Source organism: Anabrus simplex, chromosome 1 (assembly GCF_040414725.1).
Source record: "Anabrus simplex isolate iqAnaSimp1 chromosome 1, ASM4041472v1, whole genome shotgun sequence".
Lineage (NCBI taxonomy): Eukaryota > Metazoa > Arthropoda > Insecta > Orthoptera > Tettigoniidae > Anabrus > Anabrus simplex.
In genome coordinates, this window is record NC_090265.1 from 356,444,574 (window position 1) to 356,465,242 (window position 20,669).

At 39.7% G+C, this 20,669-nt stretch overlaps 1 protein-coding gene across 1 annotated transcript in view; it reads left to right on the forward strand.

The window, feature by feature from the left end:
• The window catches only part of LOC136866820 (uncharacterized), a 107,952-nt gene that overhangs the window by 40,484 nt on the left and 46,799 nt on the right, over window positions 1-20,669 (forward strand). Inside the window, exon 2 of the mRNA XM_067143952.2 lies at window positions 13,593-15,911. Within this exon, the coding sequence (XP_067000053.2) occupies window positions 13,593-15,911 (2,319 nt within the window). The remainder of the gene's footprint in view (window positions 1-13,592; window positions 15,912-20,669) is intronic.

Here is a 20,669-nt window from a genome sequence, read left to right on the forward strand (position 1 = left end):
TCGGGAGACGGTTGGTTCCAACACACTGTCGGAAGCCTTGAAGATGCTTTTCCGTGGTTTACCATTTTCGCACCAGGAAAATGCTTAATTCCGGCCACGGTTATTCCATTTCCAGTCCTGGCTCTGCCCTATACCATCGTCACCACATAAACCTGTCGGTGTGATGTAAATCCAATAAATATTTTATTTGCTGGATAATCCACTTCTATTTCTATAAAAATATCGATGAGAGGGAGAGAATTTTTGAATATAAGTTTAAAGATGATAATTCAGTCCCGATGGACAAATCACCACCAATTATTCACATGAAATGTACGAGTAGAATTGTTATAAATTCAATCAATACTGATCTGCATTTAGGGCAGTCGCCCAGGTGGCAGATTCCCTATCTGTTGCTTTCCTAGCCTTTTCTTAAATGATTTCAAAGAAATTGCAATTTTTATTGAACATCTCCCTTAGTAAGTTATTCCAATCCCTAACTCCCCTTTCTATCAATTAATATTTACCCCAGTTTGTCCTCTTGAATTCCAACTTTATCTTCATATTGTGATCTTCCCTACTTTTAAAGACGCCACTCAAACTTATTCATCTACTAATGTCATTCCACGCCATCTCTCCGCTGACAGCTCAGAACATACCAAACAGTCGAGCAGCTCGTCTTATTTCTCGCAATTCTTCCAAGCCCAAACTTTGCAACATTTTTCTTAAGCTACTCTTTTGTCGGAAATCACTCAGAACAAATCGAGCTGATTTTTCTTTATGTTTTCCAGTTCTTGAATCAGGTAATCCTGGTGAGAGTCCCATACACTGGAACCATGCTCTAGTTGGGGTCTTACCAGAGACTTATATGCCCTCTCATTTACATCGTTATTACAACCACTAAATACCCTCATAACCATGTGCAGAGATCTGTTTATTTACAATCCCATTTATGTGATTACCCCTATGAAGATATTTCCTTATATCAACACCTAGATACTTACAATGATCCCCAAAAGGAACTTTCACCCCATCAATGCAGTAATTAAAACTGAGAGGACTTTTCCTATTTGTGAAACTCACAACCTGACTTTTAACAACGTTTATCCAATTTGCAACGTCGGCGGACAATCTGAGATTAAACAGACCACCAACTCATCAATTTGGACAATTTTGACATTTGACAGTGCTCTCTTGAGAGATTCTAACTGTATAATTAAAAGAAAAGCACCCGTGTCCCTCATCATGTCCTACTGTTGGAAAGATTAAGAGCTGGTAACTTTAAACGCTTCCATAGAAATCGTAAGGCCATCAAGTATATTCTTTAGGAGATTTAATAAAAATTGGCCTGTCAAAGTGCGCTCGGTACGCTTTTCTCTCTCTCTCTCTCTCTCTCTCTCTCTCTCTATGTATATATATATTTGAAGAAAAAATAATAACACTAGAGCCCAAGCCTCTCATTAATATTAATACTAGGCATTGCAAGTAGCGAGAAAGCGGGCAACAGGTCTTAAAATACAGGCTAGCCAGTTAAAAGGCTTCAAGCTATACACGTAACGTGTTATGAATTCATTACGATGTGATATTCCCGGTTTCTTGACCTAAGCTGAGGGGATTATTGTCATTTATGAAGAACATGTTGATAAAGAGAAGACTTAGTCAGGAAATACCAGAAAGAGAAAAAATCTGCAATTTACATGATACTTGAGCACTTTATTGTTCATGGTTGGCAGTGATCCTACCTCCATGACATGACATGGTATGAGACAGTCTGTGTCAGGGTCTAGGTAGAAAGACACCTACTATATGTACCTATGGATTAGGTCATTAAATTATCTCTCGTACTTCAAACCTAAATAAGCATTTGAATATTTATTTACTGCGAACATAACTGGCCGGGAATCCTAATTACAATGTTCAAAAATATCACTAATATGTAAAATAATTGAAAAATCTATTCTTATGTTCTTCCTATCCATTATTTCCCATAAGACTGGTCACGCCTCCCAGCCACACAATGATATGCAGTTCATCAGAACACTTTCTGATGAATTAATTTTCCTATGTTGATTTGTATAGGAAAATAAACCTTACCGTACACATTGCAGGAACGTATGTTTGCATGACGTATTTACTCACAATGTATTTAAGGATGAAGCCTCCGTGGCTCAAGCGGCAGCGCGCCGGCCTCTCACTGCTGGGTTCCGTGGTTCAAATCACGGTCACTCCTTGTGAAATTTGTGCTGGACAAAGCGGAGTTGGCTGAATGGTCAGTGTACTGGCCTTCGGTTCAGAGGGTCCCGGGTTCGATTTCCGGCCGGGTCGGGGATTTTAAGCTTACGTGGTTAATTCCAATGACACGGGAGCTGGGTGTATGTGTTGTCTTCATCATTATTTCATCCTCATCACGACGCGCAGGTCGCCTACGGGGGACAGATAGAAAGACCTGCACCTGGCGAGCCGAACCCGTCCTGGGATATCCTGGCACTAAAAGCCATACGTCATTTCAAAGTTTGATGAGAGATGCCAATTACAAGAGGGCACGCAGTTCCGGCTAGCGCTAACAATGGGCTTTTTTGCACAATTACATTTTCAACGACAATTGTTCCGATGAACTCCATATCCATACGTAACTGGGAGGCGTGTGAAATCTTACGGAAAATAATGCCTATAAGTAAGGCCTATTAATTATGAGGCATAGTAGTTGCAAGCGGGAAAGTGTCCAAGTACAGCATCGTAATAGAGAAACTGGAGACATTAAGTCTTTTATGTGACATGTCTCTGTTCCACGCTCTGCTGTAGACAAACAGGAATCACAGCGTAGAACGTGACCTGCCTGCACTTCCACATGTAGTTATTCTATGTATATCTTGTCCTGTTTTGCAACATATATGAGATAAACTGATTAAGATACCACAGTGTTATGTCACTATTGTTTCTCAATGCGGCAAGTTATCCAACCTCGATGTCATTTCCAAATAGAGGCTAGCAATCAGTTTAGGTACCGTAACTTGACAGTATCATGACTAACATTCTTTTGTTTATCACTAGCGATTCCTGACTTCGTACGTCATCATTTTTGAATTTCTTTCTTTCTTTCTTTCTTTTCTTTATTTATTTATTTATTTATTTATTTATTGGGAAACTAAAATAGCGAGAAGCCGAATTACAGAGTTCCGCAATGAAAAATATGTTTACAATGGAGTAGTACAAGGCAAACATAAAAAAATAATTGGAAGAACAATGAGGAAAATCCCATCAAATGACATAAGTAGCCGAAGAAAATTAAAAAGTAACAAAATAACTGTAGAGACACAATGATTAACAACAAAACATAAAGGCAAAAATGACGAGGAAAATTAAAAATTGAAAGTAAAACGAAAAACTTATAGCTAGGCACGGTAAGATAAATACAGATATGACACATAAGTGACGGTATAGTAAGTAAAAAATAAATAGATATTACATTATGTACAATAGTGGGGACAGCAATGAGAAGAGAAAATAGGAATATGAAGAAAATGAGCTATAGGCCCGATAAGATATCGCTGTAAACGAAATTAGCAGTTTTTCATCCTGATATAAAGGGTGTATGAAAATAAGTTATTATAATTTTCAGCTGACCTACGAATTGTCCGACTGATTGGCTGAATGGTCAGCGTACTGGCCTTCGGTTCATAGCGTACCGGGTTCGATTCCCGGCCAGGTCGGTGATTTTAACCTTCATTAGTTTATTCCAATGGCCCGGGTGATGGGCGTTTGTGCTGTCCCTAACATCCCTGCAAGTCACACACCACACATAACACAATCCTCCACCACAATAACACTCTGCTACCTACACAGGGCAGATGCCGTCCACCCTCATCGGAGGGTCTGCTTTACAAGGGCTGCACTCGGCTAGAAATAGCCACACGAAATTATTATTAGGTACGAATTAATTTCTGTTTTGTTTTTCTTTTTTTTCCTTTTTTAACACGATTGTTACCAGCTACAATGTTGACCATTGCTGAACATGTTGCCTTTGCAAATCGAAGCTGGCGTTGTAGGTATACGAGAGTCTTTAATCTGTACGTCCTCTTACACATTCCCATATCAATGTGATGAAATTCGTCTTGAAGATTCATTGGAAAGAATTTACAGCACTTGTATGAAGAGAACCTTGCGTAACGCACCGCAATAGGCATAGATCTGCAAAAAACAAAAACAAAAAAACAAAAAAAACCCATTCTGAGGAATCTCAAAAATTCATGAATCTGGACAGCAGCTGCCTGCGATGACCACAGGAGCGGTGAGGTGCGCGGTGACTCACGCTGCGCTTCAACCCATGATTTTCTTTTCAAGTGGCTTTACGTCGCACCGACACAGATAGGCCTTATGGCGACGGTGGAAAAGGAAATGGCTAGAAGTGGGAAGGGAGTGGTCGTGGCCTTATTTAAGGTACAACCCCAGCATTTGCCTGGTGTGAAAATGGGAAACCACAGAAAACCATCTTCAGGGTTGTTGACAGTGGGGATCGAACCCACTATCTTCCGAATACTGGATAGCTGCCGCACTTCCGCGACTGCAGCTATCAACCCATGTTTGTCCCTACTTTTAGAGTGGAATATCCCATGTATTGTTAACAGGAATTACCATCCTACCACTGACCAAATTCTGATCGTTACTCATTTATTCTGCTTTGTGTCATAGAGCAGTGCACATCATGGAAATCAAAACTTCGCAAAAGGGTAAACTAAATTTAATGTATAACGGTTAAATGTTTTATAAGTGGAGAGAAAATAAGTCGGGCGAAACAGTACTGTTTTGTCATAAAAGACTGGCATCCGCGTTTGCCAGTAAGGTTATAATTGCAAGTGACAATAGTGTTTTAAGTGAAACAGCCACCAGTATGCCCCTGATGTCCGCGAGTTGCTCAGCCTCCTGTCACTTATACTTTGTGCGAGGTTATACGACAGACCCACCTCTTGATGAGAGAGATGCCAATTACAAGAGGGCACGCAGTTCCGGCTAGCGCTAACAATGGAGTTTTTTGCACAATTACATTTTCAAATGTGTTCAGTCGTTAAGTGGGTAGGGTTGGCATTTATCTATTCAAAGAAGAACTGGCCCGGTTCGTGAGTTTTGAGAACGGCCCAGGTAATGAAACCTTCTACTCTTCTTGGAATTCGTGAATTTTGATATTCGTGAGTTTAAAGACTCGTGACTTCGGAGACGACACGAAGGACATGACTACGCACATCAGAGACAGCTCAAAGACTAGTTGGAGGTTGAGAATCACACAGAAAAAGATCTGTGGACCTTATTTTTCCAAGACAATGCCATTAATAGGGTCACTAATTTGGATCCACTGACAGAATTTCTGCAGCCACAATTAGAACAAGACGTTTCGTAGGCACTCTCGTTTTCCAACAGAACGATGCCCCTCGTCACTACCCTTTCATGGTTAAGGATTATTTGAATAAAGAGTTCTCATCGGGTGGATAGGTCGAAGAAGCCGTAGTCTGCGGGATATTAGATATTTTAGTGTGGGGATTTGTTAAACCCAAGAACTACCCCCGAAAAGGTATGCTGAAAGTTAGAATTCGTAATGCAGCATCACCAATCACACCACAGCTTCTCCTAAGTGTATTTCGTGCAACCGTAGGTAGAAGGGAATTATGCAGAGACACTGATGGGGCACATGTCATCCGAAACCAGTGACTGTGTTGGAAAGGAATGCACAAGTAAATTCTGTTGTAATTGGGACAGGATCTCATTATGTACGCAAACTTCAGATACAATCGATTTCAGGAAAAGTTCGGCGAACTATGTGGCTCAGATGGTTAAGGCACTGCCCTTCTGACCCCAACTTGGCAAGTTCGATTCTAGCTCAGTCCGGTGCTATTTCTGAAAGTGCTCAAATACGTCTGCCGCGCATCGGTAGATTTACTGGCAAGTAAAATAAATCCTGCGGAACAAATTTCTGACACCTCGGCGTCTCCGAAAACAGTGAAATTAGTTAGTGGGACATAAAGCAAATAACATTATTATTACTATAAGGAAAAGTTACCTAATTTATAGACATCCTGTTCTTATACGGAACTCAGTGCGACAGTTTCTCAAAGCCGTTACGACCGCTTACTTGTAAGCTCGCTGCTTTCTCCCCATGCGATATTTAATCTACTCCTGCTCTTCACAAATTCGCGTAAATTATTTATTGTAAAGGATATTTTTATCTTGATAAGATTATGGAGTTCAATATACAATGAATTTTGATAAGGATAAGCTGATTGATCTCAAAATATTATTTTTAATTTAAGATTGATTCCTTACTCAAAGCTAGAGCATAAGAACGCTTATTAAGAGTTACCTGTTACAAATATGTATATATTATCATCACGGCCTGTTTGTAGACATATTTATACTCATCAATTCCTCTACGTCCAGCTCTGTGGTGTAGTAGTTAGTGTGACTAGCTGCCAGCCCCGCATGCCCGGGTTCGATTTCCGGCTCTGACACGAAATTTGAAAAGTGGTACGAGGGCTGGAACGGAGTCCACTCAGCCTCGGGAGTAGAGAGGGGGGGGGGGGTTCGTTTCCCTCCTCAGCCATCCTCGAAGTTGTTTACCGTGGTTTCCTCCATGCAAATGCCGGGATGGTACCTAACTTAATGCCACGGCCGCTTCCTTCCCTCTTTCTTGTCTATCCCTTCCAATCTTCCTATCCCAGACAATGCCCCCGTTCAGTATAGCACGTGAGGTAGCCTGGGCGAGGTACTGGTCATTCTCCCCAGTTCTGTCCCCCGACCCAAAGTCTCACGCTCCAGGACACTGCTCTTGAGGCGATGGAGGTGAATCACTCGCTGAGTCCGAGGGAGAAAGCAACGCTGGAGGGTACACAGATTAAGAAGAATAATTCTTCTACACTTAGGATAATTTGTGGTCAATTGTTGACGGTTTATGCATCGTAAGCCAAGATAGCGCTCGGCGATGGTCTTCACCTTGACTTCCTTCACTAAAATCGCCACTGCTGAGTTCCCTTTAGGAAACTCTTAGATTAGTGTTTCATACACTTATATTTTTTTTACATAAATGCTCTACACAATGGTGAAAAGTTCAAAAATTACCGTTCGGTGGATTATCGCGGACTTAAGACAAACATTAATAAACTTCAACCAATTTTACTATAATTAGCATTTGACCACTATAATGCATTTAAATCGAAAATGGATTATATTATATATTTAAGACAATAGTTATATTGTAAATTAATTTCACTTTTGCTGGTAACACTGGCGCTCTTATAGACCTCATTAATATCCGATGACCATTTAGCTGAAGTACAAGTTGTGTTTATGAAAGTTCTTTTTTATTCCTCGATCGTGGAATTGTATCAGGATTTAAGGAAATAATAATGTGATGGTGAGTGAGATATATAAATATTGTTTTATTTCTTTATGATAGTGGAGAAGATGGCGACTATGAAATACCTGATAACGCGTTGAGTATTTATTGTGATTCTATGTCGATACAATCAAAATGACGTCGTTCTCGGGATTCGAAAACGAATAACCAGATGAGGAAAACATTTCATGAAGCTAAAATACTTCTGTTAAAAGGAAGAAATGAAAACGTAACTCAAATCTTGTTGATTGTGAAATTCATAACTTAACACGTGAATAAATAATCGCAATCATTGGGGCTTTCTCAAGCGAAATAATAGTATGTCAAGGGTTAAACAAAGACTAGCATGTTCCGTACAGTCACTGTGGCTTCTTCCGATTACTTTCCTATTTGCTATATGTCATACCGGCACAGATAGGTCTTGTGGCGACGATGGGAGAGTAAAGGGGTATGAATAGGAAGGAAGCGACTGTTGCCTTAATTAAAGGACAGCACCCAGTATTTGCCTGGTGTGAAAGTGGGGAACCATACAGTTCGCACCCGTGAACCCACAGGTGTGGGGAAAGCGGTACAATAATAATAATAATAATAATAATAATAATAATAATAATAATACCTTTTCCTGTATCTGTGTCCGTCATAATACAGTCTACGACAGTAGGCACAAAATACCGCCGTCGTCTCCTTGACTATGAACTAGTACCGGGTTATTCCGCTTTCAGTCCAATAAGTATCCGGAAATTATCTTATCCTAGGCCGTGACCCAACTTTCTTTGTAAAAAGGAGCATAGATATTTAATCAGTTCAGATCTTGAGATTGTAAGTCATGCAACCTACTGCAGTAAATTATATTCAAACCAGAATGACGTGATTTTACAATTCCGAAGTTATTAAATACATTCGCAGTGACTTCGAAACTGTTCCTCCTTTTCTGAGAAGCTTGTAATGGTAGTCTTTCATTCATCATATTCATTCCTTTCCTTATATTTACCTCAAGATCTGCATCTCTGTGTAAATACAATAGTAGTACAGTACAGAAACATCTGTCACACTGTCTGTGCTGGGAAACGATGACTTAAATATCGCTAAATATTACCTATTTGTGAAAATGGTGTGACAGCCGAGTACCGCTGTCACTGACTTCTCACCGAGGTGGCCATGGTTCAAGTCCTAGCCAATGAATATGAAATTTTTCATGAAAGTTCACACCCCTGTGTTTCGGATTCCATGTAAAACTGGTGGTTCCGTGCCTATGAAAATGAAATGTCGTATGGCTTTTAGTGCCGGGATATCCCAGGACGGGTTCGGCTCGCCAGGTGCAGGTCTTTCTATTTGACTCCCGTAGGCGACCTGCGCGTCGTGATGAGGATTAAATTATGATGAAGACAACGCATACACCCAGGCCTCGTGCCATTGGAATTAACCAGTTAAGGTTAAAATCCCCGACACGGCCGGGAATCGAACCCGGGCCCTCTGAACCGAGGGCCGGTACGCTGACCGTTCAGCCAACGAGGCGGACTCCGTGCCTGTAATAACACATCACGATATCGACGGTTACTTAAAACTACAACCTTATTTGGTTTGTTTTCCTTTTTGTGATCAGAAGCTTTGAAGCAATGATGAAATGGAAAGAAAACATCAAGTCATATTTTTCAACCTGAATCAGTTCCATCTCAAGATCAGTATCTTACGATCTACATTCCTGAGTTACAGCAGCAGGCTCCCAATGTCTACTTTGCAAAAAAAGACTTTGAAATACAGAACCAGCACTATAAATAACTCGAGCTGTAGTAAGACGAAGCATGTTAATGAGAAGTCGTAAAGAAAAGTTTGTTCACAAAAAAGTACTTTGCATATAGCCCTGAAGTGTGTTCATTTGAAAGCGGTGGAGTCAGAAGTTCCACTTGGCCTGAGGCGTGTGACTGTGGCAGTGTGGCTGGCAGGGCAGCCAGATACTGTCAGAATGAGCTAATGGAAAGAGTTCGCGTGACCACGTTCTGAGCTTCCGTATTCATGATGACAGCTCAGGATACCGTGAGCCTTGTAGGTATCAAATGACTACTGTCAGCAGAGGAGAGGAACCTATTGTCTTCAGGCACTACATTATCAAGTACATCATTTTTCCCACAGTGGACCAGCCACTCTCTAACCATCGTTATTACAAAAGGACATCGTGTACATCAGCTTTTTGAATGTAAAGTATGCGTGTACTCTTGTATAATAATAATAATAATAATAATAATAATAATAATAATAATAATAATAATAATAATAATAATAATAATAATAATCATCATCATCATCATCATCATCATCATAATAATACTTGCAGTTTCTAGCTATTGTACTAATATTTAACAGGATAGTCATTTAGCATGAGCATAATTACACTTTTCTAGTCAGAATGCAATTAATTAGACTAAAAATGGTTAATCTATGTCATTCTTATCTCATGGTACTTAAGCCTATGTGGTCTTTAAGATGCCTGCAATCGTTAGCTCGTGATGTCTTCCAAGTGCCTAATAATATTTCCACCTGATGACTACGAAATGCTTCTCTACATTAAACCCATTCAGAAACGCTATATTCCAATCTTTCGAGATTCGGCAAACAAATGTAATGTAGTGGTATTATAAACGGGACAATATGTCAGAAAGGGAATTGTAGTAGAAACGTTGAATGGCAGAATTGAGAAAAGGAGTGTAAAATGGTTAGGACATGTCAAGAGAGAATGGAGGAGGGAAGAATACGGAAACAGTTGATGGAAGCTGATCTTGAGAGAAAGAGCAACGGAGACTCACAGGAAGATGATTACTCTTAATCTCGACCAGTATGAAGTAGATGGGACGTGGAATGGAACAGAATTACAATAATATTGGAAGGGGAGAGGAGGAAGATAGAAAAGTGCCACAAACGTAAACAGCTGGAGATGAATACGGGGGACATGATGAAAATGAATCCCTATGAGTTCCCTCCTCCACTCTGTATTCCTTCCCTTTCACACAGTTCGCAAAATTCTAGTATACATTTCCTAAGAATAAGGTTAATATTCAAATCATACAAACGGATGTAGAAAGCCTTTACTATTATCCGCACACTTTATCTAGGTGCATTTACACCCTAGTGCTGAATCGGTCGATCTCGGCGATCTTCGAGATTCGTACTGGCAACCTTTGAAACACAAAGTATGAATCGCTTAAGCATCGTTGTGCGACATCTGGCGTACACTTTACGTACTAGTACTGTTGTTGTTTACACAACAAAGCCAACGTATATAATTCATGCTAGGAACAAGATTCGCATTGAGAAATGTTTTATAATGTAATATAATGTGTATGTGACATAGTTGTTGGCTTAAGATGATAACGGTTTAGAAATTTCATATCGATCGATCATATTCTCGATTCAATTCAGATTTCATTTTCATTCAGTTGGCAACACCAGGCAGCACTATCGATACCGGGACAGCTCCCTCCTTACTTCTCACCCCGTACACAAATGCACCAAGATAAAGTGTGTGGATAATACGTTATTTGGTTGATCTTCGAAGAGTTAATCCTAAGTGACTTTTCGGGGTTACTCACTACAACGTATGCACTTCAGTCACCGATATCACTCGGACTTAAACTTTCACACATTGAGCACTGGTATTTCCCTTACTTTTCACTGTATCAAAAACAGTACCGAATAAATATTTCGTAAATACGATTCTAAAGAAAGTATGCCATGACCAATATTCCTGTAAAATCAACTGTCAGAGAGATAAGAGAACATCGAACTGCAACTCCTCCAGCTGAATTATTTTGAATAGCATCGATATAACGTCCTACTTACCCTTAGCCCAAACTTAAATACCAACGTTCAAGGAAATGTACCAATCAATCTTCCCATGATGCTGTAACAAACGGCCGTAGCCGTGTTGAAACACCGAATCCCGTGTGATCTCCGAAGTTAAGCAACATTGGGCGTGGTCAAGATTTGGTTGGGTTGCCACGCGCTGTTGGTGGGGGGTAAGGGGATGGAGGAACGGAAAGGAACTGGCCACTCTACCGTACGTAAACTCCGGCTCAGGCTCACCTCTGCGGAGGTTCGGATCTGCCTTCGGGCAGAATACACCCCCCCAACATAGGCCTCAATTAGTGCTGTCCGAATATGAAAACCAAGTATCAGGTTAATATTCATACAGTCCAGATAGAAAGACGATTTCATTGTATATACATATACCATATTGAGTAGGTAATATATTTCTAATTGTTACCTGTCATTTTGTCAGTAGGGAAAATATCAATATTACATTTTGTGCTTACATTATCGTGGACCCCATATCTGTTAGTGACTCATTATGCTGGGACAGATAGAAGTTAGTCGTAAATATAAATCACAGATAGGTCTTATAGCGACAATAGGATAGGAAAGGCCTAGGAATCGTAAGAAAGCGGCCGTGGCTTTATGGTACAACTCGAGCATTTTCCGGGTCTGAAAATGGGAAACCATGGAAAATCATCTTCAGGGCTGCCGAGAGTGGGTTTCGAACCCACTATCTTCCGAGTGAAAGCTCACAGCTGCTCACACCTAATCGCACGGCCAACTCACCTGGTGCTGAAGAGTTCAACTCTGCAATCTGTTTGCGGTTGGAGCACTAACAATAGAGATTTAATGCAACAGTAGCACATTCGTGATAATCACCAACTGTTAATGACCAGCAATTGAAGACATGGATGAAAGAAGGGCGTAACTCAAAAAACACATTTTTGAGATAAATTATTATAAAGAATTATAGCATCAAACACTTTTCTCAGAAATACAGAATTTTTTAATATTATATTTAACTGCGATCTTGATTAATTTATAATATGTACATCAAAAATATTTATAAATTTTGGACATTGTCGTCAGAGTTTTATTTTGAAGTTACGCCCTTATTCCATTTTAGAGAATTATTTTCATGAAAATTAATTTTATTTACATTGTTGGAGGCATGTAGACAAGTTTTGAAGGTTAGAACATTTGGCAGATCACAACATGTCATTAGGGGAGTCACTGTCTCCAGAATTTCCTACTCCCAGAGATTCAGCTTCCCAGAAAATATTTTCATACGATGCACGTGCACCTGTGCTTACAAATCTCAGTAAAATTAGTATTTTGTAGCCAAACAAGGAAGGAAAGAATGAGAGAAAACAATGGGTCATTAGCGAATCAATGGGATTAATTAAATTTAATTTGAAAATTAAGATGTCAGTGTTTTTCTTTACAAATACTTTATTTCATTCGTTCATTTCGTAATGGATATATGCAATACTGTGGTACGAAATAAATGAACACTTTTTAGCCCTAACTGGTACACTTGGCCCATTTCTTTAGTGCAGATGTAAGACTGAAACACTGTATTTCTAATATAGGTTTATGTTTACAGCTGAAAAACTGCGTTCATTACTTCACGTTATCTCCTATACATTATGCAATGACATGAAAAACATAAAACATCAAATATAAAATCCATACCTGCACACAACTGCTTTTACCCACTACAAATATTTAGTTATACAATTGTTTTTTTACGTTTAAGCTGAGAATAGATAGTTCTTCAAATATGTAAACAAAAGGTTTAACTTCAGTATAAAAACATATACTCAGGCATGTATTATGAGAGATTTAACATTCTTTTTGTTTATACATCGTATATATCAGAATTTAAGAAGTGATACAGGCTTATGTTCTTCCACTCCTCTGGGAGCCTTTGTCTACTTGAATCCGTTCCTTCCATAGAAATAATTTTCAGCGGGTTGTCCGCCATCACAGTCATCATCAGAAAATTCGACCCTTTGAGTATAACGTTCGCTACACTAACAGGTTCCTGTCATTACCACTTATGTCTCCAATATCACTGTCCAGTGGTTCAGCTATAGCATCTATAATGTCTTCCAGATGTATATTTCTGCAATCTGGTGTAAAATTGAAAGTAATAATGATGTTGAAAAGAAAGCTGAACTATAGGTCCTAGGGAAACAAACACTATTATTTAAAAAAAACGCAGACATACTTCCAGGAATGTTTCAGGCTGCAAGCCTAGTGAGGGCTAGGAGACTACACGGAAGTGCAGCCCAGTCCTATCATATACATTCTGGCATAGGTAAAAATGAATTTCCCTAGAGTCCCTATTGTAGCAGTTAGAGGTTTATAACTGCCTGTCTAGAATACGATACTAACCATTGCTGTTATGATTTCATTTCAGAGGGTGCTGCTGGACCATCCCGGCACGGACCACGTGACGATCATTCTGCACGAAATACTCTACGAGGATATGCAGTCCCTGCTGGAGTTCATGTACACGGGCTCCGTGGTGGTGCCCCAGGATCGCCTCACTTCCTTACTACGTGCTGCAGAAACTCTGGATGTCAAGGTTCTCGCTCGGACCGAGCACGTGTTGGGAAAAGTCCACATCCAGGAGTACACTGCACAGTCAAATGAACACGACACACCGAAAAGTGTCCAGTCACCGAGTAGTCCGTTGAGCCGAAGTGAAGATCTATCAACAGAGTGCAAAGTTATTCGGTCTGCTACAACCAAAGTGAAGGGGTGTTGTTCATATAGGTATCAATGTTGTATGAGAGAAAAATATCTATCATGTGACGATGTTTCCAAAAGTAATAAGTTAGTCAGTAGTTCCCTAAACTCAGAGTCATTGTCATCAGGTTTTTCTCACTGCATCGGTAGTTACCATGAGAAAGGTGAACAGCTTCAGTCGATTGATTATTCTAGAACTAGCTCCCCTACATCTCTTACGATTACCAGACTGTCGTCTAGTGATAAAACTGTTGGTGTATTGCATCCGAAGTTGAATGAAACATCAAGAGAGGTGAAAGATGTTAAAAACCAGATGCCATCTTCTAGATTAGAAATCTGTGACGACGATGATGAAGTAAAGATACTGTCACAAAATCCGACAAGGGGAAGTCCAAATGTGATTCATAACTTTAAAATGTCCCCAGTAGACAATACTATTACTCAAAAAGACCTGACTTCCAATGAAATAAAATCTTCTCCAAAATTTACTCGGACAATGACACCCGTTTCAAAACCAAGTGAGGAAGCATACAACCGTAAAGATAAAACTGCTTATGTAGATAAGAATGAAAGTGTTAATAGTCCTGAGGTAAGTTCTAATTCGAAAAGACTGTCACATTCCAGTGGTGAAGATTGTAGTGAAAGTAGTAACTTATCGCAGAGACACTTGGTTAGTAATCGAAGAATAGTTCAAAACGATAATAGAAGGCAGGGTTTTAATGTTAGTTCACTGCTGCAGCCAACTGAATGCGACTCTAAGATGGGCTTTCATACCAGTAGAACCAGCAGCCACTTTGAAGAAGCTACTACGAAATCCTCACCTTACCACCCTGCAAGTGATACTCAACGAGAGCCACTAATAGGCAGTGCATTCTCTTACTCTGGGAGTACGCAATTTTCAAATATCCCCGATGCAGGAGGGACCAGACATGAAAGAGGTGTGAAGGACTTAGATAATAAACCTAACGACTCACACTTTCCTCTAGACGTCAGGTTGACTGGACAAGCTCAAAATAGAGAAGCAGAGAGAAGACAACTATCAGCAACAAATGAAAGTAGTGACAGTAAACCTTTCCGAAAAGACACAAAAAGTTCAGAGAGTGGTAATTTTCCAGATCGGTACTCTCCTTGTAGGGGCAACGACAAACCATTTGAATGCAGTTCGGAGGATAAAGAAAGATCGCAATTGTTTCACGCTCAACGAACTCCAGATGGGTGCAGTTTGAAAATTCCGACGTCGGTGAATGACTTTAGTAGCTTAAAGAGTAACGCGGAAGAATTTTACGGAAGTAACTCTGGTTACACACAGGATACAAAGCCGTTCAAGAGCTCCCCATCACACCAAGAAGCCATCTCTCCACCAAGAGGAGTTCATGTAGTGAGACCAATGCCTTCTTTAAGACCAATAGCACACTTGGCTCAGTACAATGGACAGGTCGTTACTAACTACGGAAGACCTAATGGCTTCTTTCCAAACCATTCTTCCTCCTTGAAGCTTACCGGCTATTACATGTCCGAGATCGTACCTGACTACAGTGAACAGTTGAGCAAGGATCTTAGAAGTCATGTTATGTTGAGTCAATCTAAAGCTAATAACATACTGTATCCCCCTTACATAAAGGACGGTTTAGCAGGTCGCAATTTATTCACTTCTAAAGAAGCGAGTTCATTATGTGTTAATAGTTACCAGAAACCTGTTTTCAACCTGAGTAGCCTACCTGTGGGACTAGGATGTGCCGCTCCTTACCAACGGATACCTTCTCGCTTGTCTTCCATCGTGCCTCCATCTCCTTGGGCTCAGAACCATCGTCCACCGTGCGCTGCGCCGTCTGCAACGACGCCTCGGAGAGTCCCGGAGCTTCAGGCAGGACTCGGCTGGGCCATGCCTCCTCCACCGCTGGCGAGTGTGGCGGGGAATATCCAGCCCGCGGAGCACCCAGCCGCTCAGCCATTCGCCTCAGCCTTCCCTCCGATTACTGTAAACCTGGTGAGTACTACCACTCCACTTAACAATTGTTTACGAATTAAGACTCTTTCTATTTCCGGAGGGCCCTAAACCTCGCACAGCCATGTGACATCCACTGTGACAAGGAACAATAATGTTATTGGTTACTAGTTTCATGTCCGCGTAATCATTTTTTACGCTTTTTCGGTGGACGTTGAGGTGCCGGATTTTATTCTGCATGAACTAATTTTCATGCTGGTAAATCTACCAACACGGGGATGCATATTTGAACACAATGAAATGCGATGGGTATGAGGCGGGATCGAACCCAGTAATTTGGGCTCAAAAGCCAGTGCGTCAAATATATGTGCAAATCCATCCGGCTAACGGGGAAGCTACCCCACTTCAGTATTGTTGGTACCCATTAAAGCGCCACACAACGTCTAGTTTGCATGCAGAATCTGAGCTGCTAGTAGAAAACGTCCATAGGAGATCGATGGAAAATTTAGCTTAGGATTGCACGAAAACATTTGCTTCTGAAGAGCAGGATGATCTATGGGACCTAGAACTTGCATTTCCGAAATTGATCAGCATCTGAGTTTACAACATGATCCAAGCAAATTTTTAACTTGCACTATGAGCAGCGAATGAAGACCTAGTCACTTTATCGATCACGAACACTCCGCCTAAGTCAATATAATAGTAAACCATCTACGACGTGTTTCCTGTCTTGATGATACCGCTATAAATGTATGATCATTCTCTATGCTTTCTCACACCGAACGAGTTTGCATTTAATTTATATGGAGTGAACTTTTGTGATGAATACGGTTACTAGTTCTATATTCGTTGCTCATAGTCCGAGTTAGATGTCTACTTCAAACATTATGCGAATTCGGAGGACGACTGCTTTGTGAAATATAATTCCATTATTTTATAGATTAATTTCCTATTCAGCGGTAAGTAATAATTGCGCTATTCAAAGGTAAATTTACGGCCGTTTTGTGGAAAAAATCCATTAGCAACTTATACCATGCATACAAACGTACATTCTATCAAGCTTCCAACGATATAAATGACACTGTGCTTTCCTGGCCTTGAAGGTGCCCTACCATGGACTTACTGTCAATATTGTAAATCAGATAGGAAGTGTGCTGTGTGGTGCATCGCGCCTGTTCCAACGCAAAGCGTTCTACCAGGGGGTAGAAGATAACTACAGAACTAAGCTTGTAGTTTTATGTGACTGCTGATGCCGTTGTTATAGCTACGTGATGTCCAGTTTTACCTAGAATCGGAACCAAAGGGATGTTAATTTTAAAACTATCATATGAATTTGCCTAGATTTGAACCACGGTCGGATACTATACACATTTGAAATACCGCAATATTGTAATCTATTTTCTAATTAAATAATAAAGCATTGTAATGAATAGTAATGAATGACTACGAATGACTAACGCTAAAGCAGTATTAAAATTTACATATGATGACAATGACATTTTCAATAAGGTACAAAAATTCGAAAACTAGAAAAGCGGCTGGAATTGATAAGATTTCTGGTGATATACTAAAGGCAATGGGTTGGGATATAGTACCATATCTGAAGTACTTATTTGATTATTGTTTGCATGGAGGAGCAATACCAGATGAATGGAGAGTTGCTATGGTAGTCCCTGTGTATAAAGGAAAGGGTGATAGACATAAATCTGAAAATTACAGCCTTTAAGTTTGACACCCGTTGCATGTAAGCTTTTGGAAGGCATTCTTTCTGATTATATTAGACATGTTTGAGAACGTAATAACTGGTTCGATAGAAGGCAGTTCGGTTTCAGGAAGGTTATTCCACTGAAGCTCAACTTGTAGGATTCCAGCAAGATATGTCAGATATCCTGGATTCAGGAGGTCAAATGGACTGTATCGCGATTGACCTGTCTAAAGCATTTGACAGGAAGGATCATGGGAGACTACTGGCAAAATGAGTGCATTCGGACTAGACAAAAGAGTGACTGAATTGGTTGCTATATTTCTAGAAATTAGATCTCAGAAAATTAGAGTAGGCGAAGCTTTATCCGACCCTGTAATAATTAAGAGGGGAATTCCTCAAGGCAGTATTATTGGACATTTATGTTTTCTGATATATATATAAATGATATGAGTAAAGAAATTGAATCAGAGATAAGGCTTTTTGCAGATGATGTTATTCTTTGTAGAGTAATAAATAAGTTACAAGATTGTGAGCAACTGCAAAATGAAATCGATAATATTGTGAGATGGACAGCAGGCAATGATATGATGATAAACGGGGTTAAAAGTCAGGTTGTAAGTTTCTCAAATAGGAAAATTCCTCTCAGTTTTAATTACTGCATTGATGGTGTGAAAGTTCCTTTTGGTAATAATTGTAAATATGTAGGTGTTAAGATAAGGGAAGATCTTCATTGCTCCGAAGACCTTAAAAAGTATTTAGTGGGACGTAAAGCAAATAACATTATTATATTATTATTAGATCTTCATTGAGGTTATCACATAAATGCGATTGTAAATAAAGCGTGTTTGGAGGTTGTAGGAAGGGTGTAAAGGAGAGGTCATGTAAGTCTCTGGTAAGAACTCAACTAGAGTATGGTTTCTGTGTATAGAACCCTCACCAAGATTACTTTATTCAAGAACAGGAAAAAATCCAAAGAAAACAGCTCGATTTCTTCTGCGTTATTTCCGACAAATGAGTAGCGTTACTAAAAAATTTCAAAGTTTGGGCTGGGAAGACTTGAGGGAAAGAAGACGAGCTACCCGGCTAAGTTGTATGTTCTGAGCTGTCAGCGGAGGGAGGGCGTGGAATGACATTAGTAGACGAATAATTTTGAGTGGTGTCTTTGAAGGTAGGATTATGATGATGCCTGTTGTTTAAAGGGGCCTAACATCGAAGGTCATCGGTCCTTTAAAAGTAGGAAGGTTCACAATATGAATATAAAGTTGGAATTCAAGAGGAAGGGGAGTTAGCGATTGGAATCTTACCAAGGAAGATATTCAATAAATTTCCAATTTGTTTGCAATCATTTAAGAAAAGGCTAGGAAAACAACAGATAGGGAATCATCCCCCTGGGCGACTGCTCTAAATGCAGATCAGTATTGACTGGTTGATCGTGCATCTGAAAACACTATAGAGTACTGGACATAAAAATCACACCATGAAATATTCTATAAGTATACCTACTGGTCAATTCAGATATGAGATATACTGAATCATCTAGATGACCTGATCTTGGCTAATATGGCACCATATTGCTCAAAATGTGTATATTTCATGTTCTTAATTATGTTCATTAGTAATGCATATTAATTTAGAGGTAAACCTTTCGGAAGAATGTCCTATGCACTAGTTCAAGCTGTAATTCTTAGGGCTCGGATTTGTGTGATATGTCATATTTTAACCCTGGCTTATTTTTCCATGTACGTATTTTGTGTACCTACATTAATTTAAGCACGTTTCTGACACTCATGAACACAATGAAACAGTTTTATCGCTCATGTAAACGGAAATTTGATCTTAGTTTAGAGTTAGGTCATATTTGAGCCAAATTATCGAATAACAGCTTACCTTTAGTCGTATTAATGTAGTATTTAACAATTCATCAGAAATCGTTCTAAACATAATTTCACAAGTTACGACAGACGGCGACCCTGGCTGTGACGATTGCACAGAACAGAGAATGTACAGTGTCAAGGTAGCAGAGATTTGAGGGAGAAGAAATGGACCGGGCGTATTCGACAATTTGTAAGATACAGAAAACGTAGGGTGAGGGCGTTTATATCTGCGATGTCATGTAGAGTAAACTAAAGGAGTGACATAGCACGTGACGTGACCCTGTTTATGCGTAAGAAAAACAAAATTTCCTGTCGAAATACACTTCCAAGCCTTTTCGACTATCAAAAATTGAAATAGGTTAATTCAGTTGGCAATATTCGTGAAATTATGGAGATTTACGAAGTGAGAACGAAATGGTGGAACACTGTGGGATGAGGTTTAAGACCCCATGTAGTACAGCAACGTGACAGTGAATCAAGTGCTTTTCCCAAGTAGAGTGTATCTGTGAGAGTACTGACTTGCTTGAATATTTTACAATCAACCGCTAAGAGAAGGATTTCACATGGATTTTGGGAGAGGGTATCAATAAAGATATGGCAAAAAGAATGCTACCCAGGACACTATGCTGGTTATGTTGATTTGTTAAGAAGAAAGCCATTCTTTTTTCATTATCGTCTCAGCTAATATAAGGATTTTAATCTGTCGAAGCACGAATTATAAAATATATTAATTATGTGAACTTATGTGAACACCACTTCCTGCTCGCTTAATCAACTGTAGTGCTTAGAAATCCGTGCTCTATAATTAATATAAAATAAAAATATAAACATAAAATATAAAAAATAAAATAAAATAAAAATATAATATAAAATTAAATGATGTAGTGTTTGGTGACAACGGACTTAGCATCGGCAGTCTAGATAAGTACGTAAGTTTTCAATTATATTAATACTTGTATATTTATTTATTTTTGTCATTACTGGTTGATGTTTTTTTTTTGCTAGGGGCTTTACGTCACACCGACACAGATTGGTCTTATGGCGACGATGGGGTAGGAAAGGCCTAGGAGTTGGATAGAAGCGGCCGTGGCCTTAATTAAGGTACAGCCCCAGCATTTACCTGGAGTGAAAATGGGAAACCACGGAAAACCATTTTCAGGGCTGCCGATAATGGGACTCGAACCTACTATCTCCCGGATGCAAGCTCACAGCCGCGCGCCT